The sequence below is a fragment of the Acinonyx jubatus genome, chromosome D3, assembly GCF_027475565.1.
Source record: "Acinonyx jubatus isolate Ajub_Pintada_27869175 chromosome D3, VMU_Ajub_asm_v1.0, whole genome shotgun sequence".
NCBI lineage: Eukaryota > Metazoa > Chordata > Mammalia > Carnivora > Felidae > Acinonyx > Acinonyx jubatus.
In genome coordinates this window covers 774,294-790,138 of record NC_069392.1, presented here as the reverse complement: position 1 = coordinate 790,138, position 15,845 = coordinate 774,294, and the positions used below count along the sequence as shown (strand labels likewise).

The 15,845-nt window shown below is 63.6% G+C and overlaps 1 protein-coding gene across 9 annotated transcripts in view; it reads left to right on the top strand.

The window, feature by feature from the left end:
- The first annotated feature begins 3,567 nt into the window (after positions 1 to 3,567).
- The window catches only part of FBRSL1 (fibrosin like 1), a 79,181-nt gene continuing 66,903 nt past the window's right edge, over positions 3,568 to 15,845 (top strand). For all 9 annotated transcript variants that reach the window (XM_053206662.1, XM_053206663.1, XM_053206665.1 and 6 more), the window contains exon 1: positions 3,568 to 3,974. In XM_053206662.1, coding sequence (XP_053062637.1) covers positions 3,696 to 3,974 — 279 coding nt within the window. In that variant the 5' untranslated portion in view covers positions 3,568 to 3,695. The remainder of the gene's footprint in view (positions 3,975 to 15,845) is intronic.

Here is a 15,845-nt window from a genome sequence, read left to right as displayed (position 1 = left end):
AATGGTCTCAAATACACTGACGTGCCATGACCTCAGGGAGGTGGGACGCATACCAGGAAGGCTCTGCAGGGTGGACCAAACCTCTGGTTCACAGATGCGGCACCAGGGGCCAGCCTGTTAGCCAGAACACGTTTTCCAGCTGTCACCCTGCAAGCAAAAAGCATGTCTGAACCCCAAAGGAGCAGCTGGCTCTGGTGATTTATAGGGCCTGAATCGGATCTGTGAGAGCAAATTGAATTTTGAATACAATTTCATGTCAATTAACTTTGCTCCCAGCCTTACAGAGGAGCAGTGACTCTGAAGCAAAACCCAACCGCGAAGATTGATGGGGCTGACGCGGCCGGGCTGTCCTGGAAGGAGCTACTAGTCGGCAATGCCTCCCGGAGCTCTGCTGGGGAGGGCGCAGTGCCACGTGCAGTGACCAGGTGAGGGCTGGGCTTCGGGGCCGGGCCGCAGTGCTGGGCCAGGGCTCCTAGGGCAGAGGGGGTGGAGGGGTGGAGGGGTGGTGGCGGTGGAGACAGCGTTCCTGCCTGTGGGGAGGGGAGGACCCCTCTGCCCTTATTACACTGGGAAGGACGGTCCTCAGGGATGTGACAAAGGGACAGCAGGGACCTGGGCTGGCAGTAGGGCAGAAGCCAAGCCCCAGGGGCCTGGGAGGGAGCCAGTGAGATGCCCAGAACTAGGGCAGAAAGAAGATGCAGGCTATCACGCTCATCAAGAGCCCAGCCCTGGTGGGGATGGCCTGGGGGAGGTGGGGGCAGGGGGTGAGTTCCAGGATCCCGTCCTCAGGGACGCTGGTGGCTTCACATGAACAAGGGGCGGCACTCATGTGCAAGCCCTACTATGTGCCAGGTGCTGCGGTGGTGCGGAAACCTGTATTTCCCCAAGTGTGCTCCCCAGACCTGCCCACTGCAGATTCTCAAGCCCCACGTGGGACCGGATGACCCCGGAACTCCGGGGCCCGGAGATGTATGCCCATGAGTCTCCCAGGCCCACGTGGTTGACAGCTTCAGAGCTGGGGAGCTCTCTGAACCCGCAGACAACCCGCTGCAGGGAGCAGGGTCATCACCGCCCGCCCTGTTCAGAGCAGGGACCCCGGGCCAGAGGAGTGAGATTGTTCACCCAGTCTGCTTCTAGGCCTGCCCTGCCCAGCGCAGCCTCATTCTAGGAGGGTGGGGAAGGGGAGACGGGAGAGGTCCCATAGAAAGCGCCAGGCTGGGTGTAGGTGGGTCTCTGTACCCTCCAGAGCAGGTATGGAGCCCTTGGAACAGGCCATGGACCCAAAGGCCTGTATCCAAATGAAATCCTGAAGCGCTATCCTGGGACACCCTCCCACACCCACATTTTCTGGTCTTCTGTCTTCGGGGGGAACTAAGGAAGAAGAAACAGAGACGTTCGGGTTCCATTTCTGTCTTCCTGATGAGGTTCTTACAAATCACTAGGGATGATGCTGATGGAATTCAGAGTTTTCATAACAAAACCCGGAATGTGAAGAAGGGAAGGGGAGCCCTGCCCCCACCCTAGGAAGGTTAGGAGGGGGGAGGGGAGGGGCCGGGGTGGATTGGAGGCTGGCAGTTCAGGGGCCTCAGAGTCCTGACCCTGCACCCAGAGTATGTGGAGCTGCCTTCCCAACTGCCCCCAGGGACAGCCCGGCCAACAGGGCCCCCAGACCACACACCTCCCTGCCCCTCCCCCCCATGTCGGGATCATACGGACTAAAAGCCCAAGCTCCTGTACGGGAGGACAGTAGAACATCCCTCCAGCCTTGCCCAGGGCAGTGCTTCCTCATCAAGCAAAGGGGTACCTTCCAGAGCTCATCCATTGTGTTTCCTTCACTCTCCACGCACACCAGCAAATGCTTCCCCGCCTCAGTGCCTTTGCAGAGGCTGTGCTCTCTGCAGGGAAACATGGTTCCCCAGTTCTGTGCACGGCCAGTCAGCTCCTTCCCATCTTGCAGGTCTCAGCTCAGATCCTCACTCGGAGGCATTCTGGGACCACCCAATACTCACTTCCTATGACAGCTCCCTATTCAGTTTTCTTCATGTTATCATTAGATATTATCTTATTTGGCTCGGTGCTCATGTTCCCTCCCACTTCTGAAAGGGCCATCTGTCTCCTCCGTCACAGCATCACAGACGGTGCTGGTGCCTGGACTGGACGTAGTGCATTTGGTAAATATGTGCTGAATGAATTAATGAGCTTACGATTGAAGAAAACGGACAGCCTCTCCCCACCTGCGTGTCCCTCCTTACCCCAGGCGGTCTCTTGTTGGGGAAAGAGGAAGCTCACCGTTCTATGTAGCTTTCAACTCTTCAGCCGCCCCTTCCCTCAGTTCCTGCTCCGCTGTAGCACTCAACCCCTGCGGCCCAAACTGCTATCTCTATGCAAACCAGGCAGCCCTGTGGCATCAGTGAGGCAGTCTCTACGGGTACATCCTGGGTTCCTCTGGCCTTGGGAGAGCCGCCTTACTGTAAAGTCTGAGCAGCCTGACCTAGAACCGCAACAGGAAGTCAGGGCTCCACCTGGGCGGGGAGCACTGGAGGCTACCTGGAGCTGAGAGCCTGCAGGAGACCCCCAGGGAGAGGGGCAGGGGGCACACGGAGAGACGGCTTAGACTGGGGGACGGAGTAGTGGAAGGCTGGGAAACGTGCACTGGGCCTTCACACACTCGCTCTCTGGGCCGCGGCGGTCCGTTCCCCTTCCACGCACATCCCTACACACGTGGGCAGGACTTCTAGGGTCTGCGAGAACTCCTCCAGTAATACCCCACCCCCGCCCCCATATCAGCAGTGGCATTGATGATGCCCTCCCCATCGGGAGCGGGGACTAAGAAGCCCCATGCTTCGCACCCCACCACAGCCCCCAGCCCGGGTGTGACGGTGAGCTTGCCCCATTGGCCCACGTGTCTGGTTTGGCTGGAGAGGCCCCACTTTTCCGGCATGAGACCCAGCCTGGAAAGGCGCAGAGACCCCCTGGACCCGGCACCTCCCACGTGAAGACGCGCCAGTCCAGGTGCAGGCATAGGGGCGGGAAGAGGCGGGGCCTCCCAGCTCCCTCCCCGAGAGGCGGAGCCTGAAAGGGCGGGGCGGGGCCTCGGGCGAAGGGGGCGGGGCGGGGCCGGCCTGGGCGGGGCGGACGGCGCCTGGGGCGGAGCCTTGGCGCGGTAGGGCCCGCGGCGCGCCGAAGGGGGGCGGGGCCGGGGCGCGGTCGGGGCGGGGCCTGGGCGGGGCCGGCTCTGGGCTCCGCCGGAGCGCCCACTTCCTCTGGCGCTGGCTGCCGGGCGGAAGTACGTCAGTTGTTATCTGCTCCAGGCTCCGCCGCCGCTGCCGCTGCCGCCGTCGCCGCCGCCGCCTCAGCCTCACGAGCCACGGCGCCTCAGCTCGGGACCCGCCCCGCCCGCGCTCCGCCCGCCGCCGTCGCCGCCCGCCGCGCATGAGGCGCGCCCCCGGGGCCGCGGCCGAGGGCCGCTGAGCGCCGGCCGCCCCGCCGATGCGCGCGGCCGCCCGCGCCGGGGCTCCCAGGCCGCGCCGGGCCCGGGGCTGAGGAACCCCGCGCGGCATGCCCGGCCCGGCCCGCCGCCCGCCGCCGCCCAGGGCCCGAGCCCGCGCGGCCCGCACCGAGCCCGGCGGCGCCGCGTAGCGCAGCGGCAGCGGCAGCGGGAGCCCGACGGCGCGGCCGCAAGGTCACCGCGCACCATGGAGGCCAAGGTCCGCCAGAGCCGGCGCTCGCGCGCGCAGCGGGACCGCGGCCGGCGCCGGGAGGCGGCCCGCGACGCCCGTGACCAGAGCGCGTCGTCGGGCGACGAGACCGAGCCCGGACCTGGCAAGGAGAACGCGGGCCTGCCCCGCGCGCCCCCGCCCCGCGCCGCCGCCGTGCGCCCCCCGCGCCGCCGCCGCCGCGAGTCCAGCTCGCAGGAGGAGGAGGTCATCGACGGCTTCGCCATCGCCAGCTTCAGCACGCTGGAGGCCTTGGAGGTAGGTGGGGCGGCGGGCGGGCGCGCCTGGGGCGGCGGCACACCCACCCCGCGGGGCCGCCCGGGGCCCGCGCGCCTCGCAGGTGGCTCCGGGAGGGCCCGGCCGCCTGCGGTGGATGCAGCGGGTGTTCGTGTCTGGAGCTGCGAGCGGGAAGAGTGTCTAAATTACACTGTCCAAACCGAAGGCCGTCTGGTTGCACACTCGCCTGTTTTCAGCCGTTTCTTTTTCCAAAATCTCACTTCATCCGGCTCAGGACGTGCCGGGGAGGGGAGCGCTGCTGGCGGTGGTGAAGGCAGTCGTGGAATGGATACTTTGAGGTTCTTCCTGTTCCTTTCGTCCTCCTGGAGGTTTTTGTTTAGACGGAGGGGGAGGGGTAATATCTAAGACCTCCCTCCCGGTTGTGTCTTCACCGGCTGGTAAATAGGGTGGCAAAAAATATTGCTTGTATGGCCGAGTTATCCTCCGAGTTATTTGTTCAGCAAATACTGCCCTTCTTGCATGGACCCAGGTGAGTGGAGAAGGACATGAATGCTGACTGTTAGAGATCTGGCGAGTGGGGCGAGTGGGGAGCCCCTGTCTCCTAGAGCGATGTAGGCGTGCTGGCCAGCCCCACACCCTGCAGGGGCCCCATGCAGCTCTTATTTGGGAAGGCCGGCATCTGCTGCGTTTGGGGTCCCAGAGATGGCTCAGTTCACAGCCCCCTTCCTTTTCCTGGGCCTTGGGGCCAGTGGCCTGGGATCCCCAGTCAGAGGCTGAGCTTCGGGAGAGGGGACAGGCCCACCTTGCAGGCCCCTGCAGCGCACCCTGTCCCTAAGGTCCTCCAGGTCTGTGGACAGTCTGAGTGTCAGAGGCTGGCCGCCAAGGAGAGGTGGCCCAGGGACAGGTTTGCTGCTTTCTGTCTGGGCAGGTGGATGCACAAAGGCGGGGCATTTACACCCACCACGCAGCCCCCCCCCCCCTGCATCCCTAGGGGGACTGACATCATTCCCGGATCAAGGGGTCCCCAGCTAAGACGCTTTTTGGGGGGGTGGCACATGCCACAGCTCCGAACTGAGAAGGGGTGGCCAAGTTGTGTCCTGTGGTTTCTGAGAGTGCTCACGCCAGCCACCTTCTGCACATGTACCTGCCCCGCCAGGTGGGGAAGAAGCAAAACCCTAACTGGTCCCCAAGGCTCCGCAACCATCCAGTTGGCCTCTCCCACCCGACGTCCTCTCGAACCAGCTTGTTAGCCCCTGTGAGGTTCTGCTGCCTCGGGGCCCCCGTTCCTGCTGTCCCCTCTGCTGAGGTCTTCAGGAGCCTTCATGTCTCAGCGTAGATGTCACCTAGAGAGACCCCCCCCCCACTGACCTTCTGAAGGGGCATCCCTCCTTCCCCACCTCTGCCCTGTCGATCTCCCACTTTCCTTCCTTCAGTGGCCACTCTCTGTCTGAAGCCATCCGGTGATTTACTCGCTCTCCGCGTTGGCTCTCTCCCCACCAGAACTTGTAGGCTGGAAGAGAGCAGGCAGCACGTGTGTCTTGTGTGTCGTTCGTGAGTTCCCCTGCCCCGTGCATGTTGCAGAGTGAAGGAGCGAGAGCAGACACCGCTGTTCAGGAAGGCTGCGCCAGAGGCCCCCCTGCACCCCGCTGACATAAGCCCGCCAGTTGCACGCGCTGCCCGCGGCGGCTTTGGCTGTTCCTACCCCTCTGGCATCAGGAGCACTGGAAGTGTAGCCGTGGGTTTGGGGGCTCAGACCCGTCCCGGTCAGGTCACAGAGGGCCTGAGTCTGCTTTCGGCTTGGCGTTCATGCAGCCACGTCAGCAGGCCCCTTTTTCTGCCCTGCCGAGCCAGGGAGGGATCCGCCTGCCTTGGAAAGTACGGGGCTTCTGCACAAGTCACAACTTCTAGATGGGTTCTGTTGTTCGGGCTCTTTTCTTGCTAAAGCGTAGTGGTTTTCCCCAGAGTTCAGATAACTCATAAGCACATTGAGTGACTAGCACACAGCGAACACGTATCCAAGCGGACACCGTTCTGAGTCTGTCCCCGAACCCCATGGTACAGTTGGGGACACTGAGGCCCAGTGCCGTGAATGTCAAGCTGCCAACCCCCGGGGCAGGAACGACCAAATGTCGGGTAGACCTGCCCAGGACGTTTGGAGAGTGCCAATGTCCAGGAGTCCTCCTTTCCTTTGTCCTGAGGGTGCGGCCTACCCTGCCCCCGCAAGCCCCAGCCAAGCCCCTGGCCCCACCCTTCCAGCACCCCCCCCCCCCCCCCCGTACACACCTGTGTTTGCCCCTAAGGGAGGACGAGTCCTTGCCCCGTGTGGCTGAGGATCGTAAGCCACTTCTGTGAGATGCCGTGGCCACACGCGTGGGGCAGTAGTGTTGTTGGCTGAGGAGAGGGCTCCCGGGTCCCGTCTGGCTCACGGTGTTGTCCCCACAGGAGTCTGGGGCTGGATGGCCGGAGCTCGGTGTCCGAGTTCCAGGGTGTGCACTCCTGAGCCCTCATCCTTCGTCAACTTTCTGATTCTCTGTTTAACAGGGTGGGAGCAGGAAGCAGGTGGTGGTGGAACAGGGGTCTTGTGGTTTGGTAGCGGGACAGAAGCTGTCTTTGCTCTCACCAGCCAGGAACATTGGGGACAGATAGATGTTTCCTGCCATCCTGGTTCCTGTGACATCTCTGTCTCCAGAGGTGATGGGAAGGCCCTTGGAGGACAGACAGGCCAGGGCAGAATTGAAACGGTCTGCCTGGTCTTCCTCCCTAATGCAAAAGGCAACCCTTAGGCCACAGGTCAGGTGGTACCAGCCCCTAGGTCCCCTGGGAGATTCACTTTGCAGACCTGCCGTGCGCCGGCCAGCACCTTCCTCGGGGTGCCTGTGTGCCGGCCCTTCCCTCCACACCCTGTCGGTGCCCAGCTCTTGAGAAAGCCGTGTACTGCTGGCACCCGGCGGAAACCACCCTTCTGGTTTGGCACCTGTGTAATTCTTTGTTAATGTGATTTCAGACAGCAAGACACTTGCCCCTGGTTCAAAGGTCGGTATCAGTGAAAGGGGTTGTCCTGAGAAAATTCTCAGCCCCGGCCTAGACGTCCGCAGTAATTATTCTCACCAGCTCCTGGCCTTTCCAGAGCATGTTGTGTAGATGTACCCACACAGATGTGTACTCTTGCATCCCTCCCTTTTTGCTAGACAGAAAGGGTTATTCACCACTCCTGCGTGTGTGTCTAAGAGGTACGTACCTGAGAGTAAAGATGAAAAGGAAAACACCCAAAGTTCTAGCTGTGGTTAACAGGTGACTTCCTCTCTCTAACTGTTTCCCCTACCGATCACTACGCCTTGTCTAGGTAACCCGACCAGCCGTACACAGAGCTGTGCTGAGAAACCCTGCCCCGGCCTCCCTGTGGCCAGATCAGCAGTTGAATGGCTGTGCGGGCAGGTGGTCCTGGCCTGGTTGCCCGGCTCCCAGTGCTGTCCAGGGGTGTGCTGTGCATTTCTGCCAGAAATAACCAAGTTCTCCCAGCCTTAGGATGCTGGGGCCACTGGCTTCGAGGCGGGCAGGGGAGGCTGCCTCAGTCCTGATGGGCGGTGGCCCCGTGGGAGGGGTGTGCGGTGTGCCAGAACTCCCCTAGGCCACGTGCAGGGGGCTCCGTGGTAGTGATCTCTCTGCAAGCTGGGTTCAGTGTCCCCCGGGGCGAGGGGCACACAGTCATGCTAGGTCTGGTTGCTAAGGGCCGGGAGTGCGGGGGGGTCAGGATGTGGCCCCGCTGTCCACGTGCAAAAGCCCACGCTGTTGGTCCCGCAGGTGGGGGCCTTGATCTAGGGGGCCATGTGCCGCGCCCGGCCCGTCCCTCCAATAAGGGGGACAAAGGAGAGTTGGTGCTGAGAGGAGTGTCCATGCCCACCAGCCAGAGCACCTCCTCCAGGCTGCCTCCTCCTCTCCAGATGGGGAAACCAAGGCCCAGAGAGGGGGAGCATTTTGCCTGCAGTCATGGGACACAGGCACAGCCCCGAGCCTGGGACCTGCTTGGGCCAGCATTGGGTTGCTCCCCCGTCCTCCTGAGGGCCACTGCTGTGGGGGAGGGGCTGCTCCCGCCAAGGTGGGACCCCCCCCCCCCCGGCTGGGTGGAAGTGGAGCCGTGGCGTGGCGTGGCCTGCTCTGCCCGCGTGGACACCCGCTGCCTTGCCTGGACAGCAGCAGTGTGCTGGGTGTGGGGTGGGAGCGTGGACTGGGCTCTCCTGTCCTGCGGGTCAGCGCCCTGTTGTGGGAAGGTGTGTCACGGGAGCGGCGGTGACACGGACGGCCGAGGGCGCTGTCCTCACACAGCCCTCCGTAGATGTGGAGACTGAAGCCCAGGGTGGCCGAGCTCTCATCTGGGATCTGCCCAGCATAGCACCAGACCACAGACACCTCCTGAGTCTCGACTGAAACTTGTGTTGCATCTTCTAGATGTTCTTTGGGATGAATCTGAGCTTGAGCAGAGAGGGCAGTGGTCTGCGTGACTTCTAAAGGGATGGCCTTTCCGGGCTGCAGGAGTGGCAGCAGGTGCCCGCACCACCCTGGGTCCACTGCCTGACCTCTGGGGAAGGGCTGCCCCGTCTGAGCTCCGTGGGCATCGACGGTCTGCAGAGCCTTTGACTACGCACGGGCTGGGAGGGGTCCACTCCTCGCCGCACTCCTGTCGTGGGCGGTGAGGCCATAGGGTGAACGCTCACGCACGGTGGCACAGCGCGGTGGAGGTGACCGTGGTCCTCCTGACACGTGGTGGCCCTGTGTAGCTCGCTGTCCCTGCCACCCCTGGGCACAGGTGAGGGTCTTGGGCCTCAGTTTCCCTGTCCTGCCCACACTGTGGCCCCGCACGGGACCGATGGCGGCAGAGGCGGCTGACCTCGAGTGCCCGGAAGAAGCCGCGCTACACCGGGAGGTGGAGCCTCCCCTTCCAGCCAGTGGGCTTGGCCGGGAGGGGCAGCACGGGCCGTGGGGGCACCCCTGCGGCAGGCCACAGCCCACTTTCCCTCTGCCCTCGCTCTGAGCTTCTAGACAGAGTTTCAGGTCCATGGCACGTGCGTGTGTGTGGTGTGTCCACGTCCGAGGTATATTTGTGTGTGTGCACGCGCACATGTGGATACACATGTCTGGGGTGTGTCTTTGCCTGGGCACGTGTGTAAATCCCTGTGCACGTGTGTAAATCCCTGTGCACGTCTGTGTGCTCCAGACCCCGTCTGGGGCAGCAGCTCTGTGGCGTGGACAGAGCAGAGGACAGGCCTACACGTAGGGAAACCCCGTCCTGGAGCTCCAGGACAGGGCCTCACCCCCTCCATCCATTGTCCTGGGCCTGCTGCAAGATGGTCACCCCCACCCCCGCCCCAGCGGGCAGCAGATGCTCATGAGCTCACAGAGCTGGCCCCTGTCCCCACCGCCCCCCTGGCCTCTTGGGCCCATCAGCTTCTCTGCTCTAAACTTCTAATTCAGTAACCTTGCCCCTACTGGGGCCCCTCCACACCCCACCCCAGCCAGCCCCTCACTCCTGACCCCCCTTCCCTCCCCCCCCCCCCCCCCCCGAGAATCCTCAGACACACACATTGGCACACTTCTGGCCTTTGTTGTCTGCTCTGTCCCCTGCCCAGAAGATTCTTTCCCCAATTGTCAGGGTGACTCACTGTCCGATCACATACCCCCTTCCCTGGCAGGGAGTCTTCAACTCCTGCGTCCAGGCTGCCCCAGCCCCTCCGGGCTTACCGTCTGTTTCCCCCCCCCCCCCCCCCGCACCCCACCCTGCAGACTCCGGTGTCCCCCACCCAGAACCTCCTGTGTGCTTGTTTCCCGAGAGAAGCTCCTAGACCTGGGGCGGGGGGGGGGGGGCTGTGGCGGTGCTCTGTTCATTTTGATATGTGGGAGGCCGTTGTCCTTGACCGTGGTACGGGCCTCTTCCTGCGGAGGGTCTGTGCATTTGCTGACTTGTCCTGGCTCGGGCCTGGGTTGTTCTGCTTTCTGATTGGCTGCTTCAGTGTTTGTACCTGGGCACTTTGTAGAATTTCCTTCTCGGTTCTGACAGTTTCCCGGCAGAGCGTCTAGGTTTCCCGTTGGCCACTGAGGCAGCCATCCCTGCTATCTCCCTTCCTGCCCTGTGGCGTCTGTCAGCACCTCCATGGCACCGCGTGGGAGCCCCGTCCTTTCCGGCTGGGCTCCTGCTTCCCCTGGACTCCGTGTGGCTGCTGTGTCCCGCCTGGGAGGGGTCTGCGCTCACACCAGAAGTGATCCGTGTGCTGTACTCACCCTTCTGTGTGATGATTGTCTTCCTTCTCTGGCCCCGTGACAGCAGGCTGTCCCTGAGTGCCTTGCCATGTGGTCTCGTGCCCGCTGCATCTTGCCTTGTGCTCTGGAACAGAGTGGCATGAGAATCATCAACTCATCCCACACCTGGAAAGAACACTTGGGGTCCCAGCTTTCCAGCCTCATTTGCTGGTGGCTGGTTCGAGACCCGTGTCAGCTCCCTTTGGGATGGGGAAGCAGGTGATGGGTAAGGGCTCTGTGGGACCAGCTTGCCGGAAACAGGGTCAGCAGGGCACTCCACCCCCAACCCCCGGAGCAGGCTGGCATGGGACAGGAGCTCCTGAGAAGGGCTGCCTGTGAGCTGGCAGGTGTGAGACCTCAGGCCCTGTCCCCCTGCATTCTGTTCGGGAGGGCAGTGGCTGCTTTCTGGAGGAAGGACACCAGAGTCCGGAAACTGCTCCCACCGTGGGCTTGGGCATTGGCATGTTCTTGGGGCAGCCCGAGAGGCAGCGGCTGCACAGTGACTGGGCAGGGCGTACACGGGAGCCACCATCATCCCGGCCTTGACCGCTGTGGTTCGCATGCCCTTCACGGAGCTCCCAGAGGCGGGGGCCGTGGTCGGCCCTTTAGGGAAACTGAGGGGGAAACTGAGGCACCAAGCTTGTGTTTATGGCCCCTGGTGGAAGAGTAGCTGCGTCGGGCACAGAGTAGAGTAGCGTTGGGCACAGGCCCGACCAGGGTGCCCTGACGTAGTCACAACCAGGTTGGGATGCCTAGAGAAGGTTGATGGGGCAGCCGGGCTGGGGCCCCAAGGGCACCCGAGGCACTTTCTCCCTTGGGATCCGGAATCTGAAACCCACGTGGAATTGAGTGCTCCGGGGACTCTGGGCAGGTGTGGCATCTGGTTCCACGTGGAGCCTGTTCTGGTGCCCTGGTTCACCCGAGCAGCTAAAGAAAGGAAACCGACCAGCGAGTTACCGGCCTTGTTCAGCCCCCCAGGACTGTGTACCAGGAACCCTGCTGCCCAGCCCAGCACGTGAGTGGTGTGTGCGTGGGGAGAAGGATGCCCCTGCAGAAAGGCCAGGGGGGCACATCCACGTCCCTCCCCACACCCTCCCGGCAGCCCAGCGTAGACTCCAGCCGAGCGAGGCGCTGCGGGGGCCCCGGCTCTGCTGTTTTCTCGGAGCAGCTGTTCGGGGCGGGCCGCTCCCTGGACTCCACGCGGCTGGCCGGAGCCGCATACACTCTGACCGAGCTGCAGGTGCCCGTGGGCCCTGGACGAAGGCGGGGGCTCTGGTGAGAGCGGGGTGTCAGCAGGTGGTCGGAGAGGCAGGACAGCCATTGTGTGGGCACGTGGGTGGCCCTGCCGGAAGGCTGCCGCCTGTACCCCGTTGCCAGGGAGGAGCAGGAGGCCAGAGCCCAGCCTGAGGTGCAGCCATGCTGAAAGTCACGAGGGTCAGGAGGACGGTGACCAGGGCCGAGGTCAGGGCAGAGTGCCGTGTCTCCTCTGCACCAGATGAGGCGTTCGCTCATTTCACCTCCCTGCAGCTCCTCCAGCAGGAGCCGTGCTGTCGCCGCTGTATAGACAAGGACGCTGAGGCAAGGGGAGTCAGTCTGCAGCCGGCATGGGATTGAAACCAGGCATGGGGCACGGGTGTGTGCACCTCAGGCGGGCTGGGATTGGAGGCCACGGGTGCCGTGCTGCCTTGGGTGGCCAGCACCTGCCGCCCCCCCAGCAAACACTCCCCAGCCTTGGGGAAGGCTGTTCATGTGGCCCTAGGGCTCCCACCCCTCAGACCTAGAGCCCCCACAGGGACCCTCAGGATCTGCCATGACCCATCAGCTCTCTGACCTTACCCATTGCAGCTGTCCCCTCTGGCCCCTTGCCCCAGACCCACGTACTGGTTGTCAGACCCTGACAGGCCTCTGGCTAGCCCTCAGCCAGTGCTGTTCCACACGCTGCATGCCTCCCCCTCAGCACCTGGTTCCATCTGTAGCCCCAGTGGGGATTTGTCAGGAATTCATGTAGATCGTCTCCTGGATAAAGCCAGGGGCCCCTTGCTCCTGAGGTCATCTCTCTGCCTGTCCCAGATCCTCTAAGGGCAGGCCCCTGTCTGTCATCCATGGAATGAACCCACATTCTCCGTGAGGCTCGGCCCTGCCCACCCCCTCAACTGGGGCCCCACACACTTCTGCCTCAGGGCCTTTGCACATGCTATGCTCGGGCCCATCTCCCAGGAGCAAGTTCAGGGTGCTTCCTCTGACTCCTCCCCTGTCCCCCACCCACTGAGTGAGCCCAGTCCAGATGCCCGGTTTAAATTCAGTTCTCTTTCTCACCATGTGGCCCCTAGGTAGCCCCCTGCCTGCTCTGGGCCTTGTTTTCCTCATCTGGAAAGTGGGGGTGATGAGCTAAAAGTTTTTCCCATATGGTCCTGAGCCCCTCCCTGTCCCCTCTCCAGAGCCCTTCTCTAAGCTGCCCCTGAGGTCTGTTCTCTTTGTCCCCCACCACAGGACAAAACAGAGGCAGGAGACACTTCAGCAACAGTGGCCCTGGCTTTGGCCTCCCTGGGCAGCCCCCACCATGTGTGACAGCTGAGCAGGTCCCAGAGACTGAGGGGGGCTCGCAGGGCAGAGAGCCTGGGGCCGGCTCCGGCAGTCGTGGGCTGGTGCACGGCGTGCTGTCTGTGTGTGGAGGGCTGGGGGGGAACTTGGCCAGAGACTGACCTCCAAACCCGGTTGCCGGGACAGCGGTTGTGAACACAAAAATCAGTCGAATGTGGGTTAGATGGCGGCCTGGGGGGTCGGCACAGGGTCACAGTGTGGAGTTGCAGCAGGGTGTGCGTGCGGGGCCGTGGGAGGGTGCGTCTGTGGTGTTCAGGTGCAGACCTGGGCGGGTGGCCCGGAGCGGGGTCTGCCTGTCCGTTATCCGGGTCCCTCTTTGCTTCGGGCTCTGTGCCCGCCACCCTCCTCCACCTCCATGCCTTGATCAGAGTGCCTGTCGCCGTCAGCATCTGATCCACTTGTCCCTGGCCACGGGGTGGGTCTCCTCTGCCCCAACAACCACGCAGTGTGTGATGGCTGATGGGTGCTGGACAGACATGGGAAGGACTGAGTGTTTTCACAGAGCCTGAGGTGGGGGGGTCCCCACTAGAGTGCAGGGCAGGCTGCAGTGGTTCTGCGGGTAGCTGTCCTGCCCCTGCTGGCCCGACTCCCAGCTCCCGGCTCTCTGCCTCGCCAGGTGTCCCAGCGTGCAGGACACCCTGTGAGCGGCGCCTGGAAGCAGGGTGCCGAGGAGGAGTGCTGTGAGCTAGCAGGAGACTGACCCAGAGGGACCAAGGCTCACGAGGCAGGCTCTGGAAGGTTCTGGAGCAGCCGAGGTGTCTGTGAGGCCTGCAGGGGACGGTCCTCGAGGGCAGGGTTACACTCGAGTAGCCACGGCACCGGTGGGTTGAGGGGCCTCTCAGGCAGGGAGCGCTGTCCATCTGGTGTGGGTGTGCACCGAGGAGGGGACGGGTCAGGGAGGAGTGCCGTCCCAGCATCAGAGCCCGAGGTCCCCATGCCAGGGTGGAGGCCGCTGCCCGCAGGGACTTCCAGGCCATCTCTGTCGGCCTTTGAGTCTGGACGGTGGTCAGCAGCGGGTGTCAGCAGTGCCCCAGGCCTTGCTGCACCTGGACGCGGGGGGGCCCGGGGCGGGACGGTGGGCCCGGCAGAGGGACCCTGTCATCCCCTCCTGTCTTCCAGTTCTTTGTGACTCTGCTGAAGGTGGTCTGTAATAGGAGGGTGCTGCTGTCCCGGTTCACGGGGCCTCCCGTTTCTTTGGGACCTCCCTGGTTTTAGCACTGTGAGTCCCACATCCAGGGAACCCTCTCGGTGCCAGACAACAGGGATGGTTGGTCAACTCGGGGGGGGGGGGGGCGGGGGGCGGGGGGCGGGGGCAGTAGACAAGCTGCCTCCTTGGTAGCCGAGGTGGGGGAGGAAGGTGGTCCTTCTTGGGTAGAGACCCTGCACTGAACCATGCGCTCTCTTGACCACATGGAAGGAGACACCTGTACTGCGGTCTCTGCCCTGGGGCCAGAGAGGGGGACTCATGGCGCCGAAAGCAGGCAGGGCGTGGGTTTTACTTGCGGGCTGGTGGAGAAGTTTGATTCAGAACTTAACAGGTGAAGGAGAGTGAGCCACATAGACGCCAGGGTGGAGGGAACAGCTGTGCCAAGGCCCTGGGGTGCATGTGTGCCGAAGGGCTTCCAGGTTAGGGATGACGGCCTGCCAGGTGAGCAGTGGGTGGAATTCGGCCTGAGCTTTTGGAACAAGGAAGAGCTGCTGACAGAACTGTGAGCCAGCAAGGTCTGCTGGAGGCCCTGAGTCCCAGAGGTTCTGGGAGACCAGCAGCCTCAGCCAGGCAGGGTGGGGAGGTGGGGAGGTGGGCCGGGGAGGGTGAGTCCCAGGTGGGCCAGGCCTTCCACTCCACCGAGGGGGTGCCCGTGCTTGGCAATGAAGGGTGGGTTCTCTGTGACCCTGGGGGCTCAGACCCAGGTGCCGGGGGAGAGGCCCCAGCGCAGCTCCGGGAGCGCAAGGGGCGCCCACCTGGCTGCGGCACCATGCCTTTGCCTGCTGGGTCTGGGAGCTGGAGGGGCCCGGCCCACGTAGGAACTGGCAGCCTCAGCCCTCGGTGAGAGAGAATCTGGGTCTGTGTTTGCCGGCTATAATGACTCGTGTCTGCGTGCGGTCGGTTTACCGAAGTGGTCAGAGATCTTACTGGTACTGCATAGTGAGAACGGTTAGGGGAGCTAAAAACAGTCCCATAAAATTGCTACACGAAAATCTAATCACTGGTCTCACGTCACCGAGCACCCTTACCCCCTCGTGGCCCGGGGGGGACCGGGGGCCTCGCTGCTGCTGGGGGCGCTGGGAGCATCGCCGTGGGGCCGTCGCCTCAGGCCTCGAGGGTGGGGGACCGCCGTGTTTGGCCGCATCTGCCCTTCTGTCCGTGCAGCTCACAGACGGGTCTGTGGGCGGAAGGCAGCCCGTGAACACATGACCCGGCCCTGACCCTGACCGCTGGAGGTGGTCCCGGCTCGCCCCACACCATCGCTGCGGCCTCGGCAGGGCGCGCGCTCTGCTCCTCCGGGTGCGTGGCGTGGGTCCCCGAGCAGCGCACCACGTGTCCCGTGTCTCAGACGCCAGCCCACTGCTCGCCTTGGCCTCCCTCCCTGCGGATCTCTCCAGAGGGTCTCTCTGCTTGCGGACGTGCCCTGGCCCTTGGTGGGGCCGTCGTTGCTGTGACGGCTTGGCCCCGCCCAGGGCGGTCGGCACAGTCTGGGCACAGCTGCCCCAGTCGGGTGATGAGGGGGGCCCCGCGATTGGGACCAGGGGCAGCACTACCGCCAGAGCAGGCTCAGAGGGCGCAGAACTCAGGCAGCGTGCACCTGGGCTTGGGCGAGCCTCCAGAACTGGCCCAGCCTCGCGTGGGGTCGGGGTCAGCATAGCAAGGGAGGGCCAGCCCCGGCCTGGCGGTGCCGGGAAAGGGCCAGCCAGATGTCGCAGCAGTGCCCCGAGGCAGGGTCTATTGAGTCCTGTGGCTGGGAGCCCCCAGGACGCACAGCTCAGAGATGCCTGGGGCCA